General features: G+C 41.6%; 1 protein-coding gene across 1 annotated transcript in view; it reads right to left on the bottom strand.

Annotated features, from left to right (window-relative positions):
• Positions 1 to 12,450: 12,450 nt before the first annotated feature.
• LOC132864403 (tripartite motif-containing protein 16-like) overlaps positions 12,451 to 15,405 on the bottom strand; it is a 35,702-nt gene continuing 32,747 nt past the window's right edge. The window contains exon 6 of the mRNA XM_060897825.1: positions 12,451 to 13,020. Within this exon, the coding sequence (XP_060753808.1) occupies positions 12,488 to 13,020 (533 nt within the window). The 3' untranslated portion in view covers positions 12,451 to 12,487. The remainder of the gene's footprint in view (positions 13,021 to 15,405) is intronic.

The following is a 15,405-nucleotide window of genomic DNA, read 5'->3' as shown; positions in this document are numbered from 1 at the left end:
GTTGTTTTATTCATTTAGGGCTTATTAGGCTACTTTCATTAATTGCGCTTTTCATACAGGCCTATCATTTTTCACTTGAGCAAGGGAATTGTTTGAAGAGTATCCAGTCTAAGCGAAAGTTTAATGTTTTGCAACAGACTAACCTCAAAACACCCCATTTATAGCCCATTCGTTACATTAAACTCTATCTAGCTGGCAATTTCACATGCCGTCGTATCTACACGGGATGATTTCCAACAAAATAAGGTTTAATTAACAAGAGGCAGCGTTCCACGGGCTTTCAGCTAACCGGAGTCCAGCTCAGCGCAGCTCAGCAAGCGTGCCTAAAACATTTGGATATGATTGCCACATACATATACACATACAAACAGCCACTCAAATCTCCACTGCTAAGCCTCTACCTCTCCAACGCCAGATCCATGTAAACAACACGGACGATTTGGAATTACCTTATTCTATTCTATAATCGGCTGGTCAGTGCTATACTCAATACTTAAGTGACTTACCCATCCAGTGAGGATCATTTTGTTTACAAGATGCCACATCTGAGTCGCTGACAAATCCTGAATTTCTGTAAAGAAAACTGTGCAGAGATTTATAAGCACGCAGTGCTTCACCACTGAACAGCGAGGGAAAGTTAATGAGGTAATCATACATGTCCGGGTATTCCGCTGGCAGTTCAAAATCCGGTCGTGAAAACTCCGTCCGGAAAGCCATAAGGGTCACAAATCTGTAGATCGTTTATTTTAGACATATATCTAGTTATCTGTTCATTAGAAAAATGAGCCGTGTAGTCCGTCGGTTGAAATTGATCCATTCTGTACACGAGTGCAGCAGTATTCAGCGGTGTTTTTGACCGACAAGATGGCGGTTGTGTACTTTCCGGTCACGTGACTGCAAGATCTCTATAGTGCCGTGTTATTTGGCGCCTTAATCAAAGACCAAACCATTTCTGCATTAGGGGTGGTACGTGGGTTCTTGAATCTATTTTCGAAGACAATAAAGGCAAAAGAACCAGAAATCATTCATTGAATGCAAATATAGCACATTTTTCTCCCCCAAATCAACACATTTTGAAATGAAACAGAATGATTAATGGCATCTTCATGAGGGACCAGTTCTGGGCCCCCCCTCATGCCTGGGCCCGGGACAAAATACCCGGTTGTCCCCCCCCCCCTGTCGACGGCCCTGTCTGGAAGTAATGTAGGTATGGGTGGTAGAAGTGTGAAGAGTTTTGGTAGTTGTAGTGCATTTTGCAAAAATGTTTATTCATCAAGTTGAAAGGGTTAAGTGATAATTGTTTCACATTTTTACATTTTCACATTTTATTGCAGAGGTTACATACATACGCATATACACATGCATATATGCATATACATGCAAACAATGAGCAAGAAAAAAGTAAATATAAGTAAACATTTAGCATTACCTACAAGCATTTATTAGTGTGTGTGTATGTGTGTGTGTGTGTGAGAGAGAGAGATTGCAAACAGAAACTCCTTGCTGTTACAGTAAATATAAGTAAACATTTAGCATTACCTACAAGCATTTATTAGTGTGTGTGAGAGAGAGAGAGACAGACATAGAGAGAGAGAGAGAGATTGCAAACAGAAACTCCTTGCTGTTACAGGATCATATGACAAAAATGTCATGTTATGTCCTCCTTACGTTTTCTTTTATTGCCCGACATCACTGCCTGTGTGCTGTTTTGCTGTAGCAGCGAGCTGGATGCTGATTTTACCGCTTGCTACTGCTTACAGCCAGTGACAACAAAAAACTATAGCAACGTCAAGGCAACGGGAGGTGGGCCAATCAAAGCTTCATAAAGCTTTTTTACCTGCTGTCCCCACCAATAGTCAGCCGTCTTTGGGAGATCTGTTCACAACTGAAAATCAGCTGGAAGCGACACCGCGTTTGGTGTTTTTATTCAGCGTTTCCCACATCGCGGCTTCTCCATTCAAAAATGGTATGGACATTTTAAACTCAGCTGAATATTAGTATGGACGCGTCCATACGCATTTTTACGCCCATGGGTCCTTCCTTTTCTTTGCGGCTACCGCCATTTGAATGTGTCCACCAGCAGCCTACCTGACAGTCTGAGTGGATTTTCAAACCAACGAACCACATGGGCTGACCCAAGTGCACAATCATAGGGGGTGGTCGCAAAGGGTTTTTTTTGTTTGTTTTGTTTCTCTGTACTTCCTAAATTGAAAGTAAATCGGACATAACAAGTGAAGGATTCATTATATAGCCATGGTTCAGGATGGCATATTATTTGTCTCATATTGATTTAATACGCCAAATATTGGGGGGGACAGATTGGTGCTTTCCCAATATTGGGGGGGACATGTCCCCCCCAGTGCCTATGGTGGTTACGCCCATGGGAACATTCATCTGACAATGTTGACGTTGGTTTGGCCAGTTCAAATAACGAATATATTTTTCGGTAGGCGCATGCACACACGCAAATCACTGAGCTCTTCAGTGAGTATACGGAAATCGCCGAGCTTTTCCAGTGCGCTTACGCCGTATATACCTGCGTATCACGTAGACTACACCACTGCTTTGGACAATGTAACAAGCAGGCACTCGCTTGGACTTGTCTCTCATTTCTTTTTGTAAATTCAGATCGACAGATGGCATCACAAACAGCCAGGGAGGGATCGCTGAAATTGGAACTGTTTTGCTGTACTGGCGACTGTGTCGACCTGCTTCACCTGCCTTGACATCACCAATCCATCCAAAACTGTAAGTTTGATTGGTTGTGTCCCCAGCACTCCTGCAGGATGGCCTTTGTTGGGTGCAATTCATTGTGTAAGTTAACCCAGTATGCCAACATAAGCTTAACTCTCCTAATATGTAATGGCATTTCTCCCATTTCTACCTGCGTGGCAGCTACTGGAGAGGTTTTGAATGCCCTGCAGCATGTTCTTAGGGCCTGTGTTTGCTCTACATCTAATTTTTTAAGGTTGCTATTTGACGCTGACGCACAGGCTACACAACCATAATCTAATCTTGCTCTCATGTTAGTTAAGTTAAAGTCCTTCCCGCGCCTTACAGTACCTGGTATTCCTTGGCAGTCTCCCACTCAAGTACTAACCAGGCCCAACTCTGAATGGTGGCACATCGGGCGGCGCCGATCTCCGTTTCCGTAGCCCTCGGCCTCTCGCCTATTACATAGCTAGGGTTACAGTGGGGGGCGTGTCCTCTGGTAACCACGAGAGTTTAACTCCCCATGCACATCTGTATTGCAGCGTGCCTTGCCAGATGGTAGTAGGTACCATTTTTATGATGGTCTTTGGTATGACCCGACCGTGAATAGAACTCACGATCTCCTGATCGAGAGGCGGACACGCTACCACTAGGCCACTAGTCGGTGTTGCTCTCATGAGTGCCCAGTAAATGTTTAGTAATGATGACCTTGCTGCCCCCAGTTCCATCCTGACAAGCAACGCAGAAGATTGTTGATTTTCTTACATTTTCCTTTCGTTTGTTCTATATGGTGTCTCCACGTGAGTTTCTCATCCAAAATAACCTCCAGAAACCGAACCACTCTGACTTGCTCAAGTGGTTGACCATATAGTTTCAGCAAAAGTGATTTTTGCTGCTAAGAAAAACATATTACCTGGGACTTTGATATTGATAGCTTAAACCCCCATTTCTTTGACCATTCCTCTATTGTTTTTATTGCTGTCTGCATTTTCTTCTGAATGTATCCTAAATTTCTGCCCCTAATCCCGAGGGCCCCGTCGTCTGCATACAGTGCTTTCCCAATACCATATTCTACCTGCTCGAAAATGTCATTGATCATTATGTTAAACAACACCGGACTACACACACTGCCTTGTGGAGTTCCATTTTCTACTAAATACGTGTTCGAATACTCCACGCCTACTCTTACTTCTATTGTTCTGCCAAATAGAAAGTCTCACACCCAGTTATATAACCTACCACCTATACCTAATTTATTCAATTTAATAAGAAGTCGTCCTTTCCACAACACATCATATGCTCTTTCTACATCAAACAGGACCGCGACAACTATTTCTTTATTAGTCTGGGCTTTCCTGACTTCTGATTCCAAGGATAAGACGGAGTCCAATGTGTTTCTTCCTTTACGGAATCTGCTTTGATAAGGTGCGAACAGGCGTTTACTTTCCATGAAATAATTAAGCCTCTCAGTTGTCATCCGCTCCATTGTTTTACCAAACTGTGATGTTCATGCTATTGGTCTGTAGTTTGAAGGGTCTTTTCCAGGTTTTAAAATTGGCACAATGATACAGTAGACTGCTTCCAGGTTGTTGGAATTATTCCTGTTTCCCAAACCATGTTAAATAGTCTCAAAACTACATCACGTGACCGATTATCCAGATGTTCCAGCATGCTATAGCTAATACCATCTTTCCCTGGGGAAGTTTGCTTTACCTTCATGATTGCTCTATTTAACTCAAATAGACTGAAGGGTAAATCTAGACTATCACCATCCTAATGTAGTTTTCCTCACCTCAACACCTGGATTTAATGCCAGTGTATTATCCCTAGATTGTCTAGCTGTATTTGACAGATTCTCTAAGCTATGAATTTTAGCAAATGTTTGTGCCAATAGCTCTGCTTTGTCTGTTTGTAACTGCTATTTTATTATTTTGGTTTAACATTGGTATTTCATACCACCTTCTTATACCACTCATTTGTCTGATCGTTCCCCAGACATCTGACAGCTGCGTTTCCCTGCCTATGCTACTGCAGTAGTGTCTCCAATATGTATGTTTTATTCTTCTAATTATTCTTCTAACTATTGCTTGTGCTCTTTTTTTATACTGAATTAATGTTTCTAATGAATGATGTTTCTTTAATTGTCTGAAAGCTCCATTTCTTCTTTTGACAGCTTTTCTACAATTTTCATCCCACCAGGGAACCATCCCATTCTCTCTGCCTCCTACTGCCTTTGGAATTGTTTCCTCTGCTGTCTGTATGATTGCTGTCACCAACTTATTGTTAAACTCCTCTACACCAGTAATATCCTCCCAAACCAGTTCTTCACATCTTATTTAATAGTTGAAATTTGTCTCAGTTGGCTTCTTTGAAATTCCACCTTGGCATCCCCATTGATATTTCCTGACTTACTTCTGTACCAATTTTGATCACTATTGATCACTTTGATCACTACTGACAGGTGTTTTATTAATCATTTCCCATGTTGTGATACCTGCTATTTCCTGCAGTGTGAGCGTGAGGTCGATTGAACTTTGTGTTTTGTATACAGTTATATTTTGTGCCTTTATCATAGTTAACACACACTAATAGTTTCTCATCAATAAAATCTTCTATACTTGAACCATTAGTATCTGTATCCCTACTACCCCACAGTGTACTACGAGCATGAAAGTCCCCACACCGTATTACTTTACCCTGCAGCCTTCCACCAATAATATTTAACATGTCTTTAGTCAACCTTTTACAAGGGTTATAATAATTAATGATTGAAATCTCCTCTTGTCCTTATTGACTACATTTGTACCTCATCCCATTCTGCACAAATATTAGCACCCCTCCACCTTTACCATATTTCCTGTCATTTCTAATAGCAGTGTATCCATGTAGAATAAAATCCCATTTTGGTTTCAGCCAGGTTTCCTGTATGCAGATTATGTTTGGTTTATCTTGTAAATTTATTAAGAAATGTTTAAACTCCTGACCATTAGCAAGGAGACTTCTTGCATTCCACTGCAGAATGATCAGTGCCATGAATCACCAAGCCTCGGGGCCTGTGAACTAGGGGGGCCCTTCCCCACTTAGCACTTCCTCAACCGCTTCCCAACACAAACCCTTAACCCCAAGATATTTTTCTGCTGACTTCACTATTATTTTGATTTTCTTAGTTTTCTTGTCTGTTTGTGCTGAGCAGTTGATCACCTCCACCATGAATAACACAAAATCATTTCTCCTTACAATCAGCATCTCCTTTATTTTATCACAGCCTTCACATGGGTTTGTTTTGTAGCTTTCTGTGTTACTTCGTTTTGGCTTCTCTGTCTGACCAAACGCTCTCCTTACTGCTTCTGCATGTGTTATCCCTTGTGAGAGTTTCACTTTTTGCACCTCTGCTGCTCTCTTACTGGCCTCACATCCGCGAGAGGCTGAGCTCTTTTCCCCTCCACAGTTACAGCACTTTAACTTGGCTCCACTTTCACACTTTCCGTATTCATGTTCTCCTGTACATCTTCCACACCTCTGTTTTCCTTTGCATATGGCTGCTACGTGTCCATATTTCTGGCATTTGAAGCACCTCGGTGGCAGGGGAACATAAGGCTTAACATCATAGCACATAGAACCTAAATAGACTTTAGCTGACAGCTTTTCCTCATCAATTTTTATCATTACCGCTAAACTATCACACTTCTCACTGTTTCTTGTTGTTCTCAGTCGTTTTGCCTCAATTGCTTTTGTCCCTACTATACTCTCTTTAATCTGGTCCACTGATGCAGCTGTGGGTCCCCCTGAAATGACTCCTCGTACAAACTTCTTGTCCTTGAGCAATGGTCCTTGCACTCTTTTTTTTTTTTTGTCTTCAATTTTATTCAGTTTGATGACCCTCCCTTGCTGAGTACTATCTCTGCACACAACTAAAAGTGCTCCACTTCGTAGTATCTTGGCTCTTCACATCACCTACCAGTTTGTTTATCGCTTTGGTTAGTTGAATCGGGTTCCACTCACTGAATGCCGCTCCTTCTTGAGTTCGTTTAATTATCACTTTATACTCTTCAACTTGTTTCCCTGCAGCTCCCATGCTTTCATCACTGTCCGTGTCTTCAACACTCACATTTTTCCCTCATTGCTTACGCTTCCTTCATTTACGACTATTTTTAAAAGTTGCAGTCCACCAACCTTCGTCTTTCCCGCCACCCTCATCCATTCCTCCTAGCTCACTTCCTGATCCGTCACTTCCTTCTGCCATCCTCTGTCCATTTACAATCCAGTCACATGCCATGACCCCGCCCCCTTCAGATCTCTTCCCTCCTCTTTCCTGAAATGAACTTCCTGATTCTGTGTGGCAGAGAGAGTGGGCGTAGCTTTAAAGAGAGCTCCTTTTTTGTAAGTAGTGGCCTGGCTATGTTAGCAAATTGCTATTCAGCGTGAAGAGATTTGAAACTGTGTATGTGAGTGTGTATTTCCTGCAGGACATATAAACTTGAACAATCTTGCCAGTGGTAGTTGAAAAGAAAAATCCAGTTATGAAGATAATTGATATAAAACTAACGATTCATGTGAATAATTGAAAATTAGGAGCTCACATAACAAAGATCTCCATCTCCAAAAGTCAATTTCTATGCAGAATGGATGATTTCATGGATACCGCCATTGAAAATATTTTAACCAATCAGAAAATTCCCCCCGATCGTTTCCGGCAATTATGACATCATTTGGGTGCAAGACACGGAAGCTCCGCATAGCGAGTAAGACTTGAAGCTTACAAACGAGACAACACTGTCAGTAGTCCGCAAAAGAGAAATTCAAAGGGTAAGAAAACACTTTATGGCTTCCCTAAGTTTTTATTAAGCGTGATGTTCTTTTGAGTTCCTTTGGGCATAAAAGTAATAATTGCTGATGCAGAGAAGCATGACAAACTATTGAACATCATGCATGATGCCAGTCACCCTCTGCACACCGTCATCAGCAACCAGAGGAGCCTGTTCAGTGACAGAATGCTCTTTCCCAAGTGCAGGATGAGAGACTTAAAAACTCCTTTGTCCCTCACGCCATCAGACTGTACAACTCCTCTCTGGGGGGGTAACAGGAGGACAGAGGATGGGAAGGAGCAGTAGCCTAGCCTAACAATAAGCTATCCTGGACAATGTGCAATATAGTTTTCCATCCAAGATGGTGCCGCGGATGGCTGCCTCGGGACTTCGCTCTCTCGTACTTTCTATGTTTTGTGTAATCGTTGTGTTAATTCTTCTCCGTGCTTTCATGGAAAGCTGCTGCACTGAGGTTTTTTTAATGTTTCCACATAGTGCTCCTGATAGGAGCATAATGTGGAGGTGTTTTTTTCCTCTCATCTCGCATTTCTCTGCCTCTCCTCCCCTGAGCTTTCCTGCTTCTGCTCTGCTGACTCGTCTTGTCCGAGAGCCCTTTCTGCATTGTTCTTCAAATCAAAATTCATGGATTTGATAAACTGGTCTCTTCACACAATTGACACAATCTTCTCGACGAGAAGCCTGGGTTCGGGGGAACCAGCCTGTCCTGCCGGAACGTTCGCAGCTGGATATACGATGGACGTGTGGGAGAGGTGGCATGTCGTGTGCCTGGCGGTTCTTTCTGTGGAGGACATTGAGGATATTTACCTATTCGGAACCATGATCACAGGACTTTTGCTGATTGGACTAGGCATTGCCCTGGTGTATCGAGGAAATCAGAAAATGGTGACAGCTGTTCAAAGCCCCATAAAGCTGCCCGACATGATTGAAGTGGTGGGCAGAGCTGTCGGCACTTAGACTGTGGCTATTCAGAACTTGAGCTGCTCTGTGGATTCCATCTAGGAGAAGTTGATGGCTTTGCAGAGAGAAATGGTTTTTAGGGACCAGAATGGACGAGCGGGGTAGTCTGCCACGTCTACCCGTTTCAAGCCTAAACGAATTCCAATCTTCAGCTCTCTCAGCCAGCACTGCCTTGGTCAAGGTCGTTGCTGGAGCAACAATCTTCCCCTGAAGATCACTGCAGTTAGACTCTCTCTCTCTCTCTCTCTGTATTCCCTATTATTCCCGACTATTACCATTCCTTTGTTTTGTTTGTTTGTTTGTTTGTTTTGTATATACGCTTTTATCTGTGTTGTACTATGAAAGCTAAGTGGTACCGGAGTCAAATTCCTCATGTGTTCGCATACCTGGCAATAAAAGTGTTTCTGATTCTGATATAAAGTGCAATGTCTCCTGCCGCCCCCCCCTTCCCCATATCTTATTCTTTTTATATTTGTATATGTAAATAATTTATTTTAATTTATCTAGAAGTTTTCTCTATTTATTTTCTCTGTTTATCTGTAATGATGCTGCTGGAATCTTAATTTCCCTGAAGGAACCCACCCAAAGGGATCAATAAAGTTTTATCTAATCTAAGCAGCTCGATGTTTGTTGGGTGTCTTGCTTTGATTCAGTGTTCTCAGAAAAGCCTCAGTAATGACTGACTAAAATAACTCTAAATATTGTTCACTTGTGTGTAACTAATTGATACGGTAATGCTTGTTTATCATGATCCTCATCGTTATTCGTGTCATTGTCCGAAATACTCGAGGAAATCAGTGAAAAAATGTCGCTGGCGCTGTGGTCCATTTTATCGAATACAGCCGTGGATTGTAAGTGACATCAAACACGTGATAACTTTTTCACCTGTTTCTTAAATTTTATGGAGTAAATTCCAAACCCAGTTTTGTGTGTGTAACTAATTTTTAATCATTTTGGTGCTATTTCTGTAATCTAGTTGTACTCTGTGATAATTACAGTTAGCATATTTTTGTTTGACTTTCATCATTGTTGATAGAATTTTGTCAATTTTATTATAATCTGGTATATTTTATTGTTTCCTGCTGTCATCAAGAGGACCACATTGGAAATAAGTGTATTTTATACTTTGTGTTGTCCTCAGTGCTATTTATACTGTATCCTTTACATGTATGAATTTTACCAGATAAATCCATCCCATACCAGCAGCTCGGGGGTTTCTGGCAATATTTCTGCCTTTTCTCGTACAAGTGCATCCTGCTGTAATGTTCAGATGAATCCTGTATAGTAAAGCAGTGCTTGTTTACCCTCTTTCTGCGTTGCTGCGGGAGTTGGACTGTCTACCACGGTAATTACGGTCAGCTAGCCTGGGGATGTCTTGAAGTTTTTCATGAATGAGTCGAGCGCATGCTGAGCGTACTAAGGAGTAGTATTACGCAGTTTCAGCCTCGTTTTACAGGTAAAGAGTTCAGGTTTGTCCAAAAGTCAGGGTTGCAGCTCATTAATACACTATTTCAGATGTATAGTGAAAAAATCGACATTCTCACCTTAGCAGACCTTTCGCTTTGCTCCTTCAGTACTGAAGAGCTACACTCAGCCTTGCGCCCAAATGATGTCACACATCGCCCTTCCAACAGGCAACATGGCGGCCTCCTGGTGGCATTAGAGCAGCGATACAAAAACGCTCACAGCTTTCTTATAAATGGTCAAACATGCCTGAAACTTTTCTTACAGGCTCTCAATATTACAAGCTACCAACCCATGCATGTATTTACTTTACATTTTCTATTCCTTTCAGTGAGCAATGAACACATATCTCTCTCTCTCTCTCTCTCTCAGGAACAGGATTCTGAAGTGATTAACTGATCTGTCCATCCATCCATCCATCCATTCTCTGTAGCCGCTTATCCTGTGCAGGGTCGTGGGTAAGCTGGATCCTATCCCAGCTGACTATGGGTGAGAGGTGGGGTTCACCCTGGACAAGTCACCAGATCATCACAGGGCGACACACAGAGACACACAACCGTTCATACTCACATTCACACCTCCAGTCAATTTAGAGCCACCAGTAACCTAACCTGCATGTCTTTGGACTGTGGAATTGATCTGACCAAACACTGCTATTCCTTTACGCTTTTCCCCCATGTGTACTTTTCTTTTGTCATTTATTTTATTTGTTGTCACATATAACTGGACAATTAACATCTTTTATATTGAATTTGTTGAAATGTTTGCACATAGCTTACTTACATTGTTTAAATTTCTGATCCCATTCTGAAACCATAATAATCTAATAAACTACAAAATGGTCAAGCAGTAAAAATAAAAAGATCAGAAAAATGCCCAAGGATAAAATGAAACAGCAGAAGGGGAAAAGTGTGTGTGTGTGTGTGTGTGTGAGAGAGAGAACTATATTCTAAAAAAATCTATAAATATCTGAACAGTGGAAATGTTTTGATCAAAGCTAAAAAATAAAAATTTCTCATCTCATTTCCTGACTTCTTGTTAACACCAATTTAACACATTGTACTAAAATTAAAGTCAGAAATGGCCCTGATGCTGCTCCTGAAGACCTTTCCAACCCACTTAACACTTTGACTCTACAGTGTCCAGTTATAGAAGACTTGTAAGAAGAATTAATGTTCTAGTCATCCAAACAAAGTTCATAATGAAATCACTTCATCCTTTTCCACCTTGTTGTTTAATTCACCTCTTCAGGTTTCGACTAGGCGTGGGCCGATCTTAAGTCTCATCATCGTATCATGATTTACACCTAATTATGGCATTCCTTTAGAACAGGACTGGATCCCAGGCGTCCTTCTCCTGATCATCAGCCCTTTTCCAGCTGTTCCATCTGAAACTGTAGTTTTATTTTGGTTTTTGTTTTGTACTGTATATTTGTGTCTGAACAGAGAATCCTGACGATACTGGATTGGTGGTGTTTGTGGTTTTTCCCCGTACGCTAGCGCACGTGTGGAGCTGCACATTAGTGAAGGCCTCACAGGAAACCAGTGTGTGGTGTGTGAGGCCTGAAGTGTGTGCAGTTCCCAGTGTGTAGTGATGGAGAGAGACACGAGCGCTCCCTCTGGGATTTAAACTGACCTCTGTTTAATAAAGTTTTGTTTCGACACAGTGTTTGGATCTTGAGTTTATGAAGCATCTTTTATAAACCTGAGTTTGATTAATAGTCGTCATTTGGCCTTTAAATGGAAATAGAAAAGTAGAGAAACACAAAGGGAGTTTTTATGCCCTGGTAATTAAAATTAACACTTTTATTGTTTTAATTGATTACATCATCTCTTAGTTTTAAAGTACAATAAACTAGTACAAATGAGTTGAGAACATGGGGAGAGAGACACATCACTGACATTAAATCAGGCATCTGAGAGGAAAAACAGCCCCAAATCAGAAAAAGGTGATATTGTATGTGGAAATTGAAATTAAAACTGAAAACAATGATTTGTAAATCTTTATATGGATAGATTCCAAAACCTGCAAAATAACTCTGTATTTATTCCATATTTTAAATATTATTTTTTGAAGGCATCTGAACAGTGAGTGTAATTGTTATTTAACAGAAAATGGTTCAAGACACAAAATTGTTAAAAGTGTTCTTACACACAGTAGGGTGTGTTTCCACCAGCAGCAGGACAGAAAGACGCAGTAGTTTGAGGAAGTTTTATTTCTGAAAAACAGATTTTGCCAAAGAAAAAACAGAATGAGACATTCTAAACTTTTATATCAGTGTAATAAATCTCATAATAGTGCAGACATTTAAAATAGTCTGAATTTTTTTCTAGAAACATCTTATATTCTGCATTAAGACATTTATGTAACTTATTTTCTTATTAATCTATAAAACAGATGCACTCTGAAAATAATAATTCATTAGTGCCACAGTTTCTGCACACAAAAGTGTCTTTGTATTTCAGGGAGAAATTCAATCTGACACCTCAGTTATAATTTTACTAAACATTTCAACTTTTACCAACATTTCATTTTTTCATCGGATCACAAAACCTCACAGATGAGTCAGAACCCCACATCCAGACCCCAGCGTATAGAGGCTGAGTGAATGTGGTGTGGACTCTGTGGAGGAGCCTCATCGGGTCAGAGACGCTGTAGAAGGACAGAGTTCCTGCACTGTGATCCACATACACTCCTATTCTGGAGGATGATGGACCTCGGAGATCAGTCTGAATGTCGTTGTGTCGGAAACAGACAGAGGAATAAAAACACCGCAGACACCAGGACTGACTGTTGTATCCAAACCCACACTCACCACCCCCTCCTTTCCTGCTGATCTCTTTATATGAGACTGATATGTTCACAGCACCCCTCCACTCCACCTCCCAGTAACAGCGTCCACACACACTCTCCTTACACAACACCTGAGGCCAGGAGTCAAATCTCTCTAGATGATCAGAGTATCTCTGTTCTGTCCCACTGCGTGTCACCGCTCTGTTCTTCTCAGACAGAATGAGTTCAGGATTTACTGTGTTTGGATCCAGAGTCAGATAACAGAAATCTAAAACAATAAAATATCCACAGGTTAGATGTTAATCACAGGATTTATAAGAAGTGTGTGTGAGACACCTGTCTGTCGTGAGGCTCTGAAGCGCGAATGGAGTAGAAGGGGGCGTGGCAGACAAAAACACGTGACCGATGACGAAAGAGGCCTCGGCTCGATATAAAATCTGGAGGGCTCCGAACCCATTACCCTCTGTTTTAACAGTATTTATTGGTCACATTTTAGACACAAAAAGATTCAATTAGCAAAATTGTGACCAATAAATACTGTTAAAACATGTGAGAATGAAGCTTTTTCTTTTTAAGTCCACACACTGTTCAGCAAATGGGGTAACTTTTAATGTGGTAAACAAATACAACTTTAATCAGAATTATGAATGATGTATGCATTGGAAAATAAAATAATTCACGCCTACGCAAGATGAGTTTTGTTAACTGCTTGTGGAGTGTGGGTTCAGTCCAGTCGTCATCTCACTGAAGCATTTGGCCAGACGGTGCATCCGGCATCCATACTGTCAGACGCTGTGTTTCTTATTACATTTGCCACGTTAAAAGTTACCCCATTTGCTAAACACCGTGTCGTCTTAAAAAGAAAAAGCATCAAAATTGAATCATTTGTGTCTAAAATGACAGTGAATTATGTGATGAATAAATACTGTTAAGACATGACTGTGAGAATGAAGTGAAAATGGCAAATAACATGAGAAAATAATCCTGTTTCAACAGCTGTCCTAAATAGAAAGGAAGTATTGTACAGCCTTGTGTGTTATTATTATTATTATTATTATCATCATCTCTCATGGCGGCACGGTGGTGTAGTGGTTAGCGCTGTCGCCTCACAGCAAGAAGGTCTGGGTTCGAGCCCCGTGGCCGGCGAGGGCTTTTCTGTGCGGAGTTTGCATGTTCTCCCCGTGTCCGCGTGGGTTTCCTCCGGGTGCTCCGGTTTCCCCCACAGTCCAAAGACATGCAGGTTAGGTTAACTGGTGACTCTAAATTGACCGTAGGTGTGAATGTGAGTGTGAATGGTTGTCTGTGTCTATGTGTCAGCCCTGTGATGACCTGGCGACTTGTCCAGGGTGTACCCCGCCTTTCACCCGTAGTCAGCTGGGATAGGCTCCAGCTTGCCCAAGACCCTGTAGAACAGGATAAAGCGGCTACAGATAATGAGATGAGATGAGACGACGGTTTAACACACAAACCCAATCCACGCGATGTGAGCGGTAAGATGGCGTCCAGATGGCTTCACTCGTCCCTACAGAGGGGAATGGGTTCGGAGCCCTCCAGGTTTTATATAGAGCTCAGTGGTTGTGATTCACGAAAAGATTCATGACTCGGAGTGTCATTCAACAGAGTTCACTAGCGACACCTACTGTTCAGAGAAATGTACAGCATGTTTTAATTCCTACATCACAACAGTGTTCTGACACTTTACATTATTATTCACACAGTTTTCCATTTAAAAATAACTTATAAACATTAGTTTTTTATATACCTTTGTTATTCAGGACTCTTATTTTCTCTCTCTCTCTCACACACACACACACACACACACACACACACACACACACACACACAGTCTCTGTATGAATTTATGCTCAGTATAATTGTGTCTGCACAGGAAAAGGTTTAGATAAACATGAAGAGGATAACGTGTGTGTGTTGAACTCTGAGTCCTTCTGTAGCCGTAGTAACATTTCAGAGAACCTTTATTGATTTTTATTGAGGAACAGGATTTCTCCTCACTGTGTTTGGATCGAGGCGGTTCCTTTAATGACCTTCTGAATAAGTGTTGTACTTTTGTTTATCATGTCTTGAATTCTGAGATTGATCGTGTCATCGCCATAATTCTCAGCAGTAACGATGTCAGCTCATGAGCTTTATAAAATCCCAGCTTAAAATGTAGATACCATGTCTATAAAATCAACCTTCAAGATTAGATTTGTGACTTCTGAAGACCATCTCATCTCATCTCATTATCTCTAGCCGCTTTATCCTTCTACAGGGTCGCAGGCAAGCTGGAGCCTATCCCAGCTGACTACGGGCGAAAGGCGGGGTACACCCTGGACAAGTCGCCAGGTCATCACAGGGCTGACACATAGACACAGACAACCATTCACACTCACATTCACACCTACGGTCAATTTAGAGTCACCAGTTAACCTAACCTGCATGTCTTTGGACTGTGGGGGAAACCAGAGCACCCGGAGGAAACCCACGCGGACACGGGGAGAACATGCAAACTCCACACAGAAAGGCCCTCGCCGGCCCCGGGGCTCGAACCCAGGACCTTCTTGCTGTGAGGCGACAGCACTAACCACTACACCACCGTGCTGCCTTCTGAAGACCATTTAAAGTTTAAAAGATGGTGCTGATGTGTTAATAA

Source organism: Neoarius graeffei, chromosome 17 (assembly GCF_027579695.1).
Source record: "Neoarius graeffei isolate fNeoGra1 chromosome 17, fNeoGra1.pri, whole genome shotgun sequence".
NCBI classification, from domain to species: Eukaryota; Metazoa; Chordata; class Actinopteri; order Siluriformes; family Ariidae; genus Neoarius; species Neoarius graeffei.
Note: the sequence above shows the minus strand (reverse complement) of the source record. Positions and strands in the feature narration are given on the sequence as shown.